Source organism: Bombus impatiens, unplaced genomic scaffold (genome assembly GCF_000188095.3).
Source record: "Bombus impatiens unplaced genomic scaffold, BIMP_2.2 scf_0102, whole genome shotgun sequence".
NCBI lineage: Eukaryota > Metazoa > Arthropoda > Insecta > Hymenoptera > Apidae > Bombus > Bombus impatiens.
In genome coordinates, this window is record NT_176521.1 from 1,250,688 (window position 1) to 1,269,626 (window position 18,939).

An 18,939-nucleotide genomic window follows, 5' to 3' on the forward strand; every position below is an offset into this window, starting at 1 on the left:
GAATTGAAAACTCGATAAAAGTAAATCAATTTTCCACGTTTGTGACAGTAGGCTGATTTAGGAATTTTTGTATGTTTCATTCTTATCAATTAGCCACACTAAATCAAACATTTTGTCGAGTATCTAATTTGTAAGAAATATTTGTCTGATGATATAAAACTCATAAGCATAAAACTCATTCGCGTTAATGAAAGAAAATAGCAGAAAAAATTATAAAGTTAAACGCAATATAATTGAAACTGTCTGACAACAACCCTTTATCGACGTAAACCGACGTTTCATCCAATATGATGTTCCCGCATTCGGCGAACTTAATTCCAGCAAAGCGTGGAATCTGTGGGAGAGATGCGGGCAATCGAGAGGAGGACAGCCAGAAAAATGTTCTTCGGAGCATTACTCATAGCCCATTGAAGGAACTATCCAAAGGCAAGCAACATCTTCAGAAAACACGAACGTTAACGTGGCCATGGCCATGACGCATTGGCGCGTAAGAAAAGCACGACGGGACGACCACGGAGAACAGAGTTGCTCGCGCGTTCGTTTTTCGTGGCTCGAAGAGTAAATAGCCCGACAACGGATCCATTCGAGGAGCGAATAAACGGGGGATCCAGTACGATTCGATTGGTCGTTTAGTAGAACGATCACACGCCTGTAAAATGCGAAACTCGTTCCTACAAGATCCGAACGCAGCACTACGCGCAATTTACCTCCTGCTCCGGAGCGCGGTAAAGCACTTTACACCGGGGTCTGGAGCGGTTTTATCGAATTCTGATCTCCTCCCGGTTCCTCTGTCCTTCACCGCCGTTGAATGTGATCCGACTGATAGGCAAACACGATGCCAGATGTTGGGCCAAGGCAATTTGCGCAACGATCGATTTATGACGGTCATATACGTGCACGATGTTCGCTGCTTTTCCCGTTTAATGGAGCTCCAATAAAGTCGTTCCTCGACGAGGCCAATCGCGAATTACAACGGGTCCTCGCGGCGATTGCTTTTTTCATGAAATTTCGAGAGGTTAGACGGAGATACCACGGGACGATAACAGCCGCAAATATCGTGTTTCAACGAACGTTGTTTATGAAATTTGAAAATCCCCGGGAATCAGGATTTTCGTTAGGTGTGTTTTTGGGTCCGATTAACGACGTGCTTTTCTGACGAGAATGACTGACAGTAGGGACCCAGGAATAAGATTTCAGAAAGTATTAACACCGCAAATGGCTCCGTGTGTTTTCGATTCAGCGTCATTAAAATATATCAGGCGTTATCTTTCACAAAAGTTTTAATGAAATTCTTATTTATTGCAGAAAGCGTAGCTTGTGTTCTTAATCCACCACATGCTAATTGAATGATTTATGTTCAATCTTCATTCTTTCGCTTTTCTCAACCTTCAAAAAGCATGAAATTTTGGGATACTCAGCAATGTCTTTATTAGATTACCATTCGTCGAATAAAACGTTTGAAACTTATTTCAGTGATATAATAATTCTGAAGGAACAAATACAATTTTGAAATTTCGTTGGGATTATCTACGATCGCAAATGAAAGTCAAACTTTTCGATTAGTCGACGTCAATGTTCTCCAAATTGTTTCATTCCACTATTCGTTTACCTTCGTGCAAGACCTTGCATTATCTCTGGAGATCGTATCATCGTTGTAACCGCGCGCTGTATGTTCTGTTAAGTAACGAGACAATCCCTCGAATAGCATAAAGAAACGTTCCACGCGATCATTCACTCTAATAGGAGTTGGCGAGCACTGTTCGAATGGAATGATAGATCGGCATGGCGTTGATCGCATCGAGCCCGCGACGAGAATCCGTCAATGTCGTCGGGTGCGGGGAGTTTCCGTGGCCCTCCTCGTTTGACACGGATACCTTTTCTCTCCCCCTTCTCTTGTTCGCCTTCTTCAGAGACTTTGTCTTAGATGCTGCGAGAAGATACCGCGTGGAAGGTGTAATGGATCGCCACACGACCAGCCGCCCCAACCCCCGTAAGGAACACCGGCTGAGATCGGTCAGATTACAGAGAAGCGGGGCATAATGTCCAAACAGTTGCTCGTCAACAACCGTCTAACGGTCCTACAAAACGTCTACCATTGCCGATCGCGCGGCCGACAGTCGAATTCCTCGAACATCGGCCGATCGAGACCTGAAATCTTCACGAACTGTCTTGGATACCGTTACGAGGCTCTACAACATGGGCTATCGTGGAAACCGACGATGTTCGCGCCGATTCCAAGCTGCTCCGCCAGTAAACCAGATCCCCCGTGATCTGGAAACGAAAATTTTACGGTGGCAACCGTGGTTCGTGTTAACTGGCTCGTCTCTCAATGAAATCGTGGATTCCTCTGACATGACGGTAGGCTTAAAGGCTTACTTCGCTGAAGTCGTATTGTGCGAACCATTGAGCAACTTAGATGAATCAGTAACAGGAATATTAACCAAGTGTGACACGCAGATTTCGATACAACTTTCTAGATTCATAGTGTAAGTTACTTGCAACGCATCTTGCAATGCTACGACGATTAGTAACGTTACAGCCACTCCATATAAGCGCCAATCTTTTTTGATTGTTTATTATTTCCAGCGAAATATTCGAAGTTATTGAATTTTTCTACTAACATAACAAAAATAATATTTCATTAATTTTTGTTGTAAAAGCCGTACTCGACTCTAGTCGATAATCATGACAATATTGAAGATTCGAAACTAATGCATCTTGATTAGGACGAAGACCCTAATTTATAAAATGCTTCTACTATATTGCTACTATATGAGGACCATTATCGACAAAGAAACACGACACCAAATTGACTTAAAAACCCAGCGAAACCCCTTCGAGTCTAACGAACTTAACAGCAGTACAAACAGCAGTGCAAACATAACCAAGAGTCGATTTAGACTCGGGAAATTTAAGAACCTTCCAATCCAACGGTAGAGACATGGAAGCGTTTCAATCCAGTATAGGGCAGCTGAAGGGATTATTAACCAGGTAGAAGGTAGCGAGAAAATCAAAGCGTAGGATTGGTGTTCACGATGAACAGGCTGAACTATCCCACGGTCGAGCTTCTCCTCCCGCAGGATATTCGATTTCGGTAGCTGTGGCTCGCGTTCGTACGGACTCTACGTCGTAGGAAAACGATGGACGTGGATCTGCGGAAAGACGTGGCACGCCGCGCTGTGGGTGTGTGCGCGGATGGGACGAGGAGATCCACGAGCACACGGCCGGAAAAGGAAGAGGAGAGGGGCTGGTAGAAAGAGCAAACGAGCTGTGGAAGATGAAAGAAGGACGGTGGTATCTCGTGGGTCGTAGTCGAGAAGAGCGAAGAAGGAAGAAATAGTGGTCGTGGGTCGAGGGGGGTGAGTTGGAGGGCGGGTGGGTAGGAGGGAGGCAAGAGAGACACAGAGGGAACTTGTTATGCTTTGAGAGATATGGCGGAGGCCTGCGGAATACATAATTTTGTAAAGACAAAAATGCTGCGGTCGTGCCTCGGTGGAGTCGCATTTTTCCTTGTTTCACGAAATGTTCAGGCTCGCCTTCCCTCCCACTCCCTCTTTTCCGTTCGTGGCCTGCTCCTTGTCCAAGCTTCTCCTCGCGCATCATCCCTCTCTCGTTCCTCTAGTAATGCGCCGCGGAATGAGAAACGTTTTGTAAAAAATGTATCCGCATCTTCGCAACGCCGCGGCTCTACCGGCCATGTCCTTTTCCTTCTTCCGTTCTCTCGTTCTCCCTTCCTTGCTGTGTATGGGGTAACATGCTGCACAGAATCGTGCGCGTGTTCTTGGAACGCGATCAAATGAAGTCTGATGCACTTGAAGCGTTCGTTTCGCTGTCGATGAGGGAAACATGCGGCACGGCACGTGCCATTCAACTTTTCTAATCTCTTCAATGGCGGAGCAGATTGAACACCATTGTTACTAATTGATCTTTATGGTGTAGAATTAGCTAATCTTGTCTCTCTCCCTCTTCTGTTTTTCAGATAAGAACGTGTGAATCTAGATTGATTTCCACCGATGAAATTTTATGAGTTCGTGAAAATAATTCTTAGTTGCATCAGCTTTGAAAGTAAACGTATACTTCATCCAAATCACATCATCGAAATGAACAATGTTTATTTCTTATAATTATAGAGGGTTAATTATTAAAAACCGTGTTTTTCGTTTCAACATATATTACGTAAATAACAATGACGAATATCACGATCAGAATATCCAGATGATGTTTTTCCGTACGATACACGTAACGAAAAAGTGCAGCGTTGTATTGATAGCGCATTGAGATTTCAGCTTCTCGTTTTCCTCGTTTCCTGTAGGTCGCATGGGTCGGGACATATTTCACGATTTACAGACTAAAGGACACACATTCCCGGACAATAATTCTCGAACTGAGATATCGGCGGGGTCGTAAAGAACGACAAACTATTGTCTTAAGGACAAAATGTAGCCAATAAGTGGTCGTGCCACGGAAATAGGCGAAACGCGTGTAACGGTCCTTTTCTGAGGGAAAAAAAATTTCCATAAACTCCGCCGATCCTTTCGTGTGATCTCCTAGTCCCTTCCTCGTCGTTGGAGTCTGTTCTCTCTTGTCCCCTCTTACTTTCACGCATAGTTGAGATCCCTAACTGATTTTAGTGGTTTCCCTTTGACTTTTTGACGTCTTACAAGGGCCGACAGCCATTCAAATACTTCTGTAACCGCGCGCGGGGACTGTCGCCGCCATAACTAACCTAGGATAACTCTCTGGGAACTTCGCCTCTCTTTCCCTCCGCCGAATATTCGCCATTGCTCTCTCAACTACCGCTCCTTTTCTGCATCAACTTTTGTTCAGGGTTAAAACGGCCCGTTTTGTGGTTAGGAAAACTGTTAGGGTAGCGTGAATTATTGGAATTTGATTATGCTTAAGTTCTCCAGCAACGAAGGTTGGACAACTTTGGCAACGTTGATAGGATCAAACATAATCGCAGGGCTAATTAGGTATCGTTATGTTGCACTTAAAGTTGTGAATAATTGATGAAAAGTTCACTTCAACGTTACACATGATACTTTTATGTTAAATTATGATTTAAACGTTTCTGTAGGTATATTTGTAGCTTTTGTTAATGTCAATGTACGAAAAATGTATCTTGTAATGTGATTTCTGAAAGTTTTTAAGTATATTTCATTTTTTTACGTATAAACGATATCGAAAATTATGATATTGATAATCGAGCTTTTAAAAATCAGGTTAATTGAAAACTTTTCGTCAATCACATAGCCACAACAATGATCTCCAAGGAATGTTATTTAACGAAACTTCTCATTACCGAGAATCTTAATACGTTCCTTCTAACTGGAGGAACCGTCTCAACTTATTGGCAGAAGAGCAAGCGCAATAATTCGAAACGGCTCGATCTTCTTCAAAAGCGGAACTTCGACGATCCACCGAACTACGGTGGAACTTTTCTAGGTCAAACCCCTTCGCGTTCACATAACCTACTTCCGTCCAGAGGTTTTCCAACCACTTATCCGCCCTAACACGACGGTTCTTTCAACACAGAGAGGAGCGGATAGACGGAACGAAACGAAGGAGACTGAAAAGCTGAAACGGGCAAAGTGTGTCCGTGAGATTCAGAGAAACGCGAGTTCGCTTCGCAACTGTGGAGTTTGCATTCTGGCACGTATAGCAGTTTTCAAGATGGGTATTTGATAGGATGTGGACACGTAGGCTATGTATACGCGGCGACTCGGTAGATTAGGATGATATAATTACAACATTAACATAAGTCACCGGACAGGCACGGCCGCGGAATAGTAATCGTGTCGAACACGTGTGCGCGTCATCGCTGTTTCGTTTTACTGCACTTCGTTTCTAGGGACAGTGCCGCCTCGACGGGTTCACGTGCGTTTTCGTCAGTTGGATATCCTTCTCTTAAATACCGAGATATTTATCGCGACGATTCGCGCAGTCGGCCACGGTCAACTTGTTTCCCGAATTTAATCGTTCGACCATAATCACCTACTATGCATAATTATTAATCAATTGAGCTTAACTACTTAACTTGATATCAAAATTATTGAGAACCTTTGACAACGATTACTCGGAGTAATTTCAGCAAATGGAAGCAAAGATTGATCGGTCTTTTTCAAGTTAATCGAAATACTGCTATAAAATTTGGAAGATATATCAGGGAGGTTTTGATTATTATTTTTGTATTGTTTAGTTACTCCAAATATACTTGTGTACACATTACATTTGGATCTCGTACATAAAAAATTGTAATAGTTTGGTTTCGTTTAGCATATTGGGAGATCCAATCGGTGTACAAAGAAACTTTGTCATTTTACGAGAAGCGCAGTCGTCTTCTTTTTATTCTCTTTCTTGTGATCCATATCTTTGTTATATAACGTTTCTTCAGACCCTTCGGAAGGATATTTGTGAGCGTGAAAATAGCGATGCAGGTGATCGAATGGCATAATTCTATTAACACAACAAACATTTCAAACAAGTTCTAAAGGGAATGGGCATGATATTTCGGCCTTAAACTTGATCCGTAAACGCGATACGTAGCTCGAGCAGCAAAGTTGATACAAATTCTTTCATTCGATGAACGTGGAACGAAAAATTTCCGCGATTCACCGGCTCGTGGCCCGTTGCAAGGGCGGTCGAGCTTGTCGCGTAACAATTTCCAAATTGCCGTGAAATCCGCGATCCAAACGTTCCAGTGGAGCACAAAGAAAAATCCGTTCCGCGGCAACAAGCAATGAACCAGAGAAAACAGAGACGAAAGAAAAAGGTGGAAGCGAGGAAGATAGAACGGTTGGGAAAAAAAGAGCGAGAGGGAGAGAGGAAGGAACACCATGAAATCAGGAACCTGACTGGGCATACAGCGTTCGGAAAGTTGGTGAACTGATGAAGCAGTCAGACGATCATAAAAGGTAGGCAAGTTGAGCGTTGCCTGATGAAGAAATAAAAGTGTATACCTCCGTCTGACCCCGCTTCCCTCTGTCCGCGGTCCAACCGGTCGGAAGGTACAGAAAGCACCGAGATAGGGTTGCGGAGGCAGGCAGATTTCGCTCCCTCTCTCTTTTTCTCTCCCTTTCTGGGTTTATCCGAGTCACCGATCGCGTAGATTCCGAGAAGCAGCCGAAACAATATCATAACTCGTCGGCCCCGGGAGCCCATGGCCGTAAATAGAAATGCCTGATACCGCGAGAGAGAAGAGACTTGCTGGCTGCCCCGGCTGCTTCGTATTCCACCCGCGCAAACGGGGCTCCATGATAATTATGATGCGTCTTGGAGACCCGCGCGATCGGTTTTTGATGTGGTTGAGCCGCCGAAACGGTCCCCGGTACCGGTTCGCCTTCATTCGTGATAGAAATTTTTGATCGATCTTCGCTAGTTCCACATTTTTTCGGCGGCTCCGCTTGAAATAGTATGGTTGGTGTTTCTTCGTATGATAAATTATTCTCTGAGGATAATGCCCTCCGATCGTTATCGATACGCGGAGGAGAAACTAAATGGTTTCGTGGAAGTACGCTGGCAAGATTTAACGATCGGGAATATTAGAAATCGCTGTAAAATATTTATTACCTTATTATTTTTTATATTAAGTTACACGTAGGGTTAATTAGTTCCGAAGAAATACATCGTCGTTTTGTTAGTAGAATACTGAAACTAGGAAAGTCAATTTTTTAGCAACTCGATACGTATCTGATAAGACAGAAACGTGACGAATGTAATTTCGATCGTGATACTGTTTGATGTAGTAAGAGCAGTTGTGCAGGGATGGAGTTATTCAAAGGAAACTGGATCGTTTTGGCGATGCTTTCATAGATTCTGGTCCCTTTGACGATTTTATCCATTCTCTACGGTCCGAATCTTTCAACATTCGCCACGGACAGCTCCGGTTGGCTAGCTTCGGCTTTCAGGACGAAGAATAGACACTAGAACCACGGGTTGCGCTCGCTTAATCCGCGAATCGAAGCTTTCATGCATAATTCATGGCTGCGCCTTCGCATCCCCGCTTCTCCACGCGGCGTCTTTTGAATCGGAAACTTTTGGAATTCCCTTCCCGACGGGAAATTTATCGCGCTTACGGCATTTACGTCGCCGAGAAAACTCCGCGTTTTACACCTCCGTGCTGCCCCCAAGAAGAAGAACGATGCAACGTTGTATGAGATCTATTTTTCTTTCTTTTTCCTTTCCTCTTTCTTTTTAATATGTTGCTAGCAAAGCATTTTTGGCGCAAAGGGAAAACATTGTTTCGTTCAGCTGAAAAATAGAAACTATTTGGACAAAGTTGCTTCAGAGGTCGGGGCGTTTCATGGGTTTCTATCTTTTATTTTTTATTGCGTGTCAAAATGCGATGCACTTGACTTAAAGATACTTAAACTTCATTTGAATAACATTACGACAATTGATGAAACACGAACTTAGCATTGTATGAAACTGACTAATCGTGTATTCTTACGTTTATTTGTTACAGCACCTTTGATGAACACCTGGATTCTGACCAGTGAATGCGCAGTACGAGTAAGTAACCTGTATTTATATTTCTACGTTAAAAAGATTTATTTCAATTTAACCACCGTCCTGAAACTCAAAAGTAGAAAACAAATCATTTTCCATGTTTAAAAACGCTTTATTTAGCGTATCAATCGCTCCATATAGCCTTCCATTCTTGCCACAATGCTCATCATAAGAAACGCAGGTATCGAACTCTAAAAGCTCCAATAAAATCATCCTAATATATTTCCTTTTCTTTTTTTTCTTTTTTGTCTAAACGGCCATAAATTTTCAAATAACACAAAGCAACCCCAGCGAGGGTGGTAGGTAGGAAAAAAGGTCGTGATTAATATTTGAGAATTTATTGGATGACGGTGTTGGATGTGCACACCGCGTTAATCGTGGAAATCGGCCCGAATAGACCGAGGACCGCGACTGATTCGCTGATACAATTTAGGATGCGGGTGTGAGACCTTCCTCCCCTTGACTCGGTGTCAATTTCAATTGTCCGTTGAAGAGATTGATACGGGCGATTTTGGCTGGCTGATAGCAGTGTCATTCAACGACAGGAGCACGTCTCCCATAAATGCAGAAAACGTCGTTTCTGTTCCGGAGGACTCGAGAGAAGTTTATGGGCACGTTTTTGGTGGCCGCTTTCGGGGAACGATGATTTGGGTAATTCTCGTTGGACGGAAGATTTCGGGGCCCGATTAAGCGGAACGACTGATGAAGAGACTTGGAAATCCAGCTCTCCGGCTGAAAGGTACTGCGTACTTAATAAAGATGATGACAGTCGCGAGAGCCTTTGTGAGAGCTACTCGAAAGGCCTACTAGGCTCTTCTTTTTCGTGGAACCAACTTGTACGCTTGAAACAGCCCTGGTAAATAAAACCAGCGATAATCTGGCCAATTATCTGATCTAGATCTGGCGAGGAAGTAATTTTTATTAGACGTTCTCTCGTAATAATAAGCAGTTGGCCCTTGTACGTGCCTGTGTCTATGTTTCTTATCAAGTAAACTGATCTATGAGCGTGTAATAGAGCTGGATTCAGGATCGATCGGGAAACGATTCGATGAAACGAGTCAATACTAAGTTCATTAGAAAGTTTTCAGGGTAAAAGAAGTATAAGAAACTGTAAGTGTTTGTCAAGCCACCATTCCCATTGTCAGTGAGCCTTTTTCACGAGCGTGGCTAATGGATTTATGGTCGCAAAATTCGCCGACCAGACATGTCTCGCCTTCGTACAATTTCGGAGACGATATTAGCATTAGAGAGACGAGCAAAGTCTGGCTGTGGGCAAGGTATGGCCCAGGTAGATCATCCTACGCGTTGCTCCAACAACGACAAACCACACCCGCCTTTGGACAATGGGTGACGCACTCCACTGTGCCCCGCTCGCCTCCCTTTTTCTTGAATTATGGCTTAGCTGCTCCTTTCGCGCCGTTTCAACTATCGTTCGACCACGATTCTGCCGATCGAAGATCTTCGAATTACGTATGCTTTTACGTAAGCCTCACAGCTCTGAAACAGGTAGATCTCGAGAAATTAATAGCGGTAGATAAATGGGGATTATAAGTTTCTATTTATTGGATTTTGCGATATTAATCGATTCTCAGAGGTGTTCTTATTATTGTAGTTTATTCCTTTCATTTTTCTACTCAGCCTTTATTTCTCCTTGTTTCAGGAGCTTATGAGCTACGTCTAGGGATGCGTGTAAAACAGATTTGAGAAACTTATCTACCAATATTAAAATGAGGTATTTGGCTGGAAATTTAGAAGTTTCAGATCTTCACTATCAATAAATAACCGATCGAAGTAACTTTTCTGTCGACCTAGAAAAGGACTAATCGATTCTATTACGGACAATCTTTCAATACTGACTCAAACTTCTTAATCTTCTGTTTCCAAATTCTTGCATTCTTTAGGAAAAGAAGATTCGGAAGTTGAAAACTTTGTGATATTCGTGCAATAACTTAGCAATAGAAAAATCGAATTTAATGTTTAAAATAAGAATTGCGTACGATAAAAATGTGAATATTCCAGTATATCGGCGCTTTAGTACACATATGATGTGTATTGGATGTAAATGAAGACGCACGGATTAATGTCTTTTTAATTAATCATTAGTCAAAGATATAAGGAATAACGTACGCCATGACAAATGTTTTTCTATAGCCTATGAAATAATGATAAATTAATACGTTGATAGTTGTACCAGGGCTCCTGTTGATTGCGCAATTACTCTGGCTGTGATTTAGCATCAGCGCAACTTTACGCTCATCGAAATGTCGTCAGGTTCAACTTATAGATTGTTTTGCATCGCTCGAGATTAATGAAGTTTCGTTGCCATTACATAATTACTGCAAAGATTTTTATTGTCCCATCGTATATCATAATCGTTGACATTCAACGAACACCATTCAAATCATATCTAACTGCAACTTGTAGCTCTGAACTGTTTCTCGGATAAACTCTCAATGATTATACAAGCTATATGTAACTTTCGAAATGTCAGGAAGTGGAAGAAATTTAGGAATTTAACGTTAGTTATATCAGTAACATACTGTTCTACAACTAACGATACGTTCGTCGAAATCTCTTTTCCGACAAGCGAGGAAAAATTCGCTTTCTACAAAATCTACAGCGAATACCGGTAATTCTTCAAAAGAAAAATAACATGAAACATATAGCCCACGCTATGTCAAAACCGCAAATGTGCAAATTTTCCCAATAAAACATAGACTGAAGTCTTCTTTCCTCTTCCTTTAATTACATAAATTAAAATGACAAATACGAAGTTACAACGATGATTACGCTATGAAGCTTCACTCGTCTTCAGGATTATTCGATTATCCTTTATTCAATTGCAAACATCCACTAGCTATTTACATAATCTTCTATTCCCGACACCGATGTCTTACAAGAGATATGAAGACGATGCGACGTAACCTTCGATTTCCTCCAGGAAGTTGACCAAACAGAAAGAAACGTGAAGGGAAGAAGGAGACGAATCTTGATTACATTGGAAAAACAATTTAGCATGAGCGTGCAGTACAGTGGCGCGCGGGGCCATCAAGCCATCACTGTCACGTCGACAGGCGACTATCCGCGATCTGCACAATAAGTCAATCAGCGGGTCGATCAGAAGTAGACAGACCTCCAGCCGCGCGACGTGAAACTCCTGACAAATGATTCTGCCGATACGAGGCTCGAACCGGAGTCAGTGACGTCTTCATACGGTCTCGCGGTGGCCGTATAGCCCGGTCGCTTGTCCGTCACACAAATCGCCCAACCAGCCTTCCAAGATGTCACCGATTTATTTTACGAGATGGCCCATCGTCCTGGACGCGCCGCGCCCCCTGTTCACGCTTGTATTGAGTCCTTACGCGACGCGTCCCACGGACTCCTGATATACACCGACACGTATCGATGCTTTATTGGGATCCATTACCTTTCTACGGCCGCTATAAGTCGTCTCCGGTGGAACGCGGCTCCGGATATCGGTACAGGTTTCGGCCTGGGCCCCGGGGACAAACCGGGGAAAAAAGGGAAAGAAAGTCATAAGGCATCGCAATCACGTTCTCCGCTCGGAAGATCGAACGTTCAGATACAACCAAGATTTCGGCCATGTTTCCTTGCTTCTTCGATGATTTTGACTCCTCGGTTCTTTCTATTGCTGTACTATTTTATCTTCTCTGGTAGCGTCGCTTCGCAGGATCGGTTGATAATCTGTATGAAGCATTGTTTGAGATTGAATGACGCGTGTGGGACAGGTGTTGGGATTCCTGAAACTACTAGAGAGTTGGTTTTGTATATGTCTAGATGTGTAGGGGAAATTGATTTTCAGTAGTGATATTATTCGGTTCTTTTGGGTATTTTCAATGGAACATTCAGAGGAAGTAGATATATTTCTTTATCCTCGACATTTCTTGCATGTTTGGCATTTTAGATATAAGAAATACATATTCTCAATTCCTTATGACGTTTAAGATGTGAAATTTATCTTACGCTACACTGTCGAAGGATTAAATTGTTAGTTTAGAAATTATGTAAATGTATTGAAATTTCCCATAATTGCAACTAATTTTTAGCGTGATTATTCTCCGTTTTCTCTTGTGCCTACATATTTTAAAGTATGTAAAACAATTCTTCCCAAAATTTCAAAAGAAAATGTACAAGGTTGATTGTCTACTATTAACACAATAGAAGAGTCACCCGGATGACAACTGCCCTTTTCCATAAAACTGAACCACTTTCTAATAGCACCAGGTCCAACAAGCAAATTGGTTGACTTGGTCGAAGCGAGAAACCTACTAAACGCAAGAATGCCGAGAAAGTGGTGAGGACAAAAGGTGTGGGACCGGCCAGGCAATTTCCTGGTAGCCCCAGCCGGAAGACGGTCCTTGGAATAACCCTTAATTACGGCCAGCAATTAGAAAATTGCGTCAGCCCATCCTAGGCGCGATTTATCATCATCTCTTTCGAACTATCGACCTGTCCGATTCCCCTGTCTGCCCTCAGCGTGTCTTCTCGGGATTGCTCTGGATTTCGAGTCGATTTTACCTGACCAGAATGAACCAGGTAGAGAAAAATAGAGAGAGAGAGAGAGAGAGAGAGAGAGAGAGAGAGAGATTGGAAATTGCAAAAGTAGCGAATAGAAAGGTTTACACAGGTACGAGACCGGGATGCAACTTTCGTTCCCGTGGTAAGAAAAATTGCCGAACATATTTCACCCGTGCTTCCCGACGGGGCTCCTAACTCTCGATGGCCTGGCCGATATTCGTCCGGTCTTGGAGAAATAGATCGACGATCGGAACCATTATTCAGAGGCGACCGCTCGAAAACCAGAGGACGGATTATGCTGGTGGATCTCCGGGTAAATTGGATCGCATTAGATGCACGCAGGAATTAATGGACTGTGTTATCGAGGGAACAGGTTGGTTCAAGAAAAATGTGTGACGAAAAAGTTTGAATTATTTGGAACTCGATGGCTTATTAATCGCGTAAAACTTGGTTATTTGATTATTGGTAACAGACTTGTACAGGTGAAATTTGATTTCTCTGATATCTGAATTTTATTATATTTCGTTTCATCGTTTATTAATAGGGCACATTATAGAAAAAGAAATTTATTACCTTTATTAGGAAGATTTATAATAGAAATATGAAAACCATGAAAAACTGTAACATCTTCGTTCCAACAATTCCCAAATGTCAAATAATAATTCTCTATATTGCTTAAGAATATTTGTTAAGAATCCATTGATTTCTTAATTCTCTTAGTAAATAAAATAAACGAGCAAGAGATATTCCGTGGTTCGAGAACTTCGGATCCTGAATCGACTGCTATTTTCCACAACATTCCTAGTCGGTCCATTATTTATCAAGTTTTGATATATTCCTATTTATTATAATTTATGCGCGATCAAGCGTGTCCAGACTGACTAAGAATACCGGCTTCTATTAGCAAGATTTAAATCACGATGTCTAGCGGTGCAATTTATCTCGACCACGATTCTTCTTCGTTTGAGAAGTATAGGTATCCACAAAGACAACTTTTATTGCTTTCTTAACACCTTTCAGATGCCCGTACACTTTTAAACAATTCGTATGTATCTCCAATTCTCGTTGATTCCCAACGACTGCTGAGTCAACATATACAAATTGCTACGATTTCATAGGTGTCTATACAAAAACAAGAAACAGAGAAAGAAGAACAAAAAATTCAAAATCTAGAAGTCTTCCACAAATGATGGTTCCCAAGCAGTAATGTAGTTATTGCTGGGTTACAGTTACTATGAAAGATAAATGCATATCTACACTTTAATTTTCAAATGATACATTTTTTAAACAGATTATACATTTATACAAGTTATACATCACAGGAAATCTAATATACTCGAACCTAATTAATCAACATGTAAATGTAAATACTTCTCCTAGCCACTGTACATATCCTTATTATCTCTGCCCACGCGCAATTTTTCGCATCGACATCGTGTCACCAGGCCGCAATGTAGCGCGTCGATTTTCAATCTCATTCGGGTGCAGCGCGGCGGTGGCATCCCGGCTACAAGAAAAATTGATACGTGGGCCTCTAATGGCCCAACAAAAACGGACCCAACAGGGACGCGACAACAAAAGCGTATGCATATTATGAATGGATGGACGAGGCGAAGGAGGAACGGATGCCAGAAATATATTGCCTCGGTGCACCCACTCTCTACGAGTTAGGAGGTGTAGAAGCGCGGAGAAAGAAACGGAGACAAGAAGAAAGAGAAAAAGGCGGGGTCCAAGGAAAACAACAGAGACAGAAAGAAGCAGAAAGGGGAAGAGAACAGAAGAAGAATCAGAAGAAGAAGAAGAAGAAGTTGAAGAAGGAGAAGAAGGAGGTGGAAGTAAAGGAAGAAAAAGGAGGATAAAGTTGCGAAGCTCGCGCATCCCTCCTTTTATCTGCCTTTGTGACGAGGAACAGGCGAGGCCTGCACGACAGAAAATTAGTAAAATCCGGCGGGTAGCGCGTGGAACTGTCTGTCCTGGTGCCCAGAGTCGGATTTATAAGGAGCGAAGCCACGATTTATGCCGGGACCTTGGTTATTTATCGATTTCGATGGTGCACGCGATATCGTTGCACGGATATCGATACGTTCTTGCCTCGAACTCCGGTCCTGCGTTTCTCTTTTTTCCTCTCTCTTTCCCACTCTCGTTCTTCCTTGTCTTTTTAGATTTTGTCTTTTTAAGTGATTTTCAGTTTTCCACGTGTTTTTAGAAAGTGCCTACACGTTGGCGGAATACGGCGATTGAAGCGTTGAAATTTAGAAAGGACAAATGAAAAGGCCGTATATTCGAAGCAGAAAGTTTTGCCGGCTGCCACGGCAAAATCCTATAAGCTGTCTATCGCGTTTCCCGAGCTCCTTGGAACTTCGGAACTTTGACCCGTAAAATTTATCCGAAAACTCAGCGGGAGCTCGTATCGGGAAAGGAAGCGAGGAACCACGCAATAAGGGGATGGAATAAGTTTTCAGTCAACACGTTGAATCTCTAAACACCTTATAAGTCTTTGTTTATGTAATATCAAGAACCAGTAGCGGATGCTACCTTTCCCCTATAACTATTAAAATTACGTACCATTGACTGTATTGTACAACTTAATATATCAGCTCCCATCTTTCTGCCGCGCTATACACAGAGTTCCTTATACGATAGGAAAAACAAAAATTTATTTTCGCAGAAATCTCATATCTTTTAATTGTGAACGATCGATCGACCGTGTCGTCGATTCGATTATTCGAGAACGATGTTCCACTGAAAAGCTAGTTCGAGACGACTGAATAACGCGGCAGTCATCTCTCTGTCCTTAAAGGCCTTCCTCTTCGAGAGAAATCGTCCGTCTACTTTTTCTACGATAGATTAATGCCATAAACGGGGGAGCCTCTCTGAAAGACGAAAGATCAGGCCGATTACCCACAGTGAACGGGGCGCAGTGTTAGGGACGGGAGTGGTTTGCCGTGCAATTATTAATTCCAGGAAATCGATAAGCTCAAAGAGCTCCTCCCGAAGCCGCGCTTGTAATTATTGCCGGCAGAGTAATAGGAAGAAGAAGAGAGCAAGGAGCAGAAGGCAGCCCTCAAAGCACAATGCCACCCTCTAATCACGCATCGACTTATCGACAAGGAGAAGACTGAGAGCTCATGTTTTACCTACACCTTAGGACGTCAACAGTTCTTCCAGTCTGTCTAATAGCTAACCGTTCGACCGGGCTCAAACTACAGGAAGCACTTTCTTCTCCGTTTCACGCCAGTTTTAAACGAGCTACCGACGAGTTTCAAGCTGAGCCATGCTTCATTTGAATACTTTAGACCCCCATCGATGTCACCTAAGTGTGGTGAAATTTTGAGAAAATTGCTTCTTCTTCCATGATATTGGAAAAGTGTATAATCGCTTTTAGATTTGATGCTTTAGATTTGTAATCGAATTCAAAGTTCAGCTTCCATGCTTTAAAAGAAGTTGGTCGATGTTTAGGACATGTAAAATTGCAACAAGTTTCTTATTTGAGTACGAGAGAAGTTTCTGGGAACTTTGGAAAGAAGTTTGGAAACGTGTGGCAAGGGCTTAATAACTTGGTTTCAGCTAGTTAACCTTAGTTTTTGTTTCTAAATTACGAACAGCTCCGCACGTGTCGCGTTCACCTTATAATTAACAATTAGAGCATTTCTTACATTTATGAATATTCCATGAGGAGCGATGTTAAACGGTAGTAAATTCGTTAATGTGATTTCGCGGAAATTTATATGAAGTCGCAAACATGTCAAAAATCTCGAGCTAAAATGGTGATACATTTATGTACAAAAGATACTCTTGTAATCTTTTATTCTTCATAAATCGCCAATATCTGTGATATAATTTAAAATTATTGTATAATCTTACTACTTTCACATTCTATATTAATATTCTATTTTCATTTATAATCAAATTCTTTTAAAGTAATTTTTTTAACGAGCAGAAAATAATTTGAATAATTTTGTGCATTGAGATTAATTGTAGTGGACAATAACAGTATATTTTAAAATGTAGCAGCCGCTCATTGTTGATAACGCTGAACGTTAATTAACGGATCGATCGCAACGTCTCGTTAAAAATGTCAAAAGTAAATCTCTGGTTTATTATCCGGAACGCTTAGCTTTTTACGAAGCTAGTCGGCAGACCCTTCGATGGCTCCGCGCCAAGCTGTTACCGGGCGATTAATGCGTATTTGTGTGTATTTCGTAAGGATCCTAGAATCCAGTAACGTCAAGTTATTTTCTCCCCGGACACGATTTTTCTTCGCGAACACTTCCATAACGAATGTCTTTGCAATTATGATTGTCTATTTTCGAAGTAAAATCACCGCTGCCACGGTAGTAAATTTAAATAGCTCGCGAAATGTTTTCAAAATTTACTAGATTATATTATTTATGTTTACATAGTTGGAAAATTAGATTTCTACGGTTAATTATTGTAGGTTTTAGATTTGTGAAAAATTGGAGAAATGGCAGAAGAAGAAAGAATTTCACAGAGCAATTGTATTAAGCTTTAATACTTATTGTAAGATATTCTTTTTATATATATTCTTCTAAACAGGCGTATTGCAAACTTTCTGATGAATTCCTACGTATTAAAATTTTTAATTTCATACGTATATCTGAAGTAGGCATTTATATACACGTATATTTGGTCGTGCAGCTAAATAGTCAAACAAACTGATGAATAAATATTAATTAATATGCTTGGAACAATGACCCATTGTAAAAGATTTTAATACAGGACGCGCCACGATGCATGCCTTGTACAGGATATATTGCACATATTCAAAAGAATTGTAATAAATTTCTGCGACTGCAATTACAGCTAATTAATGACTTGTGGGAATGCCTGTTGTATAAATCATGCGTGTTACTGCTGTCGCTGACGGATGAATCATTCCTTAATATTTATTTTCGCTTCAAGGATAGGGTTGTAATCACCAAAGGAAATGAAGTTTGTAATTTTTAAACGAAACAGTGCACAATATTATTATTCCGAAACTGTTAGGCTATTTATTTCATAAATTAAGTATACGATGTGTTCCGGTATCCTATTAAATTTATGCTAGACTTTTAAATATTGTTAGGATCCCAGAAACGGATTTCGATAGTTCTTGCTTCTTTTGTATTCACGTTTTGTCTTCTTGATACTCCTAATCTTAGGATATGATCAACAACTCCTCATACTTTTATTCAACTATCTACATACGAAATGTACTAGTCGTATACGTAACTAGGAATTTGAAATTAGTTCACTACGTGTTAGATTGTAAATAAAATTTAATTCTGTTGTTTATGAAGTACACCTCTATACGATGACTAATATTTCATTTTCACATTACACCCAGCATTCCGCTGAAAAATTGACTACGAAGTTACTAAAAATACTGAATATTACCCAAAAAGATAATATCAATGTCCATTAACAAAGATTCACACGGAATAAAATTTTGTTCTTACAATTTTCCTCGGATTAAATAACAATTCTACTAAACATTTATGGTTTAGTTTCCGCGATAAGAGGAAGACAAACAAAAATAAAAGTATCAAAGATCGGATACTGACAGTGCATTTAAAGGGCTTGAAAGGTAGAAAAGAAACGGGAGGAATGTTACGATACCGGAAGCTGAGTGATAGCGGTTGCGATATCGGTCGCGGTACGACCTCTAGGAACGAGCCTCTGACCACGGTGGGCCCTGTTCTCTGTGGCTGTGGCACGGTGTGCCCTATAAGAAGTGATCGTTACTGCACGCCGCCCTATAATCTACACGGGCTAATGACGTCCATTACGTTACTGCGCGCTTCGGACCGCTCGCGTCGTCCGCTCCCTTGGCCACGGTCCCGATGCGCGACTCGGTGTGTTCTCGTGCCGGTACCACGGCAAAGAACACAC

At 41.5% G+C, this 18,939-nt stretch overlaps 1 protein-coding gene across 12 annotated transcripts in view; it reads left to right on the plus strand.

The window, feature by feature from the left end:
• LOC105680233 overlaps positions 1-18,939 on the plus strand; it is a 241,548-nt gene that overhangs the window by 71,543 nt on the left and 151,066 nt on the right. For 5 of the 12 annotated variants that reach the window (XR_004460887.1, XR_002945835.2, XR_004460881.1 and 2 more), the window contains one exon: positions 8,465-8,511. Coding sequence is in view for 1 of the 12 variants with exons in the window: in XM_033318526.1 (XP_033174417.1) it covers positions 8,465-8,511; positions 9,054-9,247 (241 nt within the window). In the remaining 11 variants the exon portion in view is untranslated. Of the gene's footprint in view, positions 1-5,169; positions 6,915-8,464; positions 8,512-8,941; positions 11,135-18,939 lie in introns of those variants that run through there. The other 7 variants (XR_004460884.1, XR_004460891.1, XR_004460886.1 and 4 more) reach the window with 6 other exon arrangements.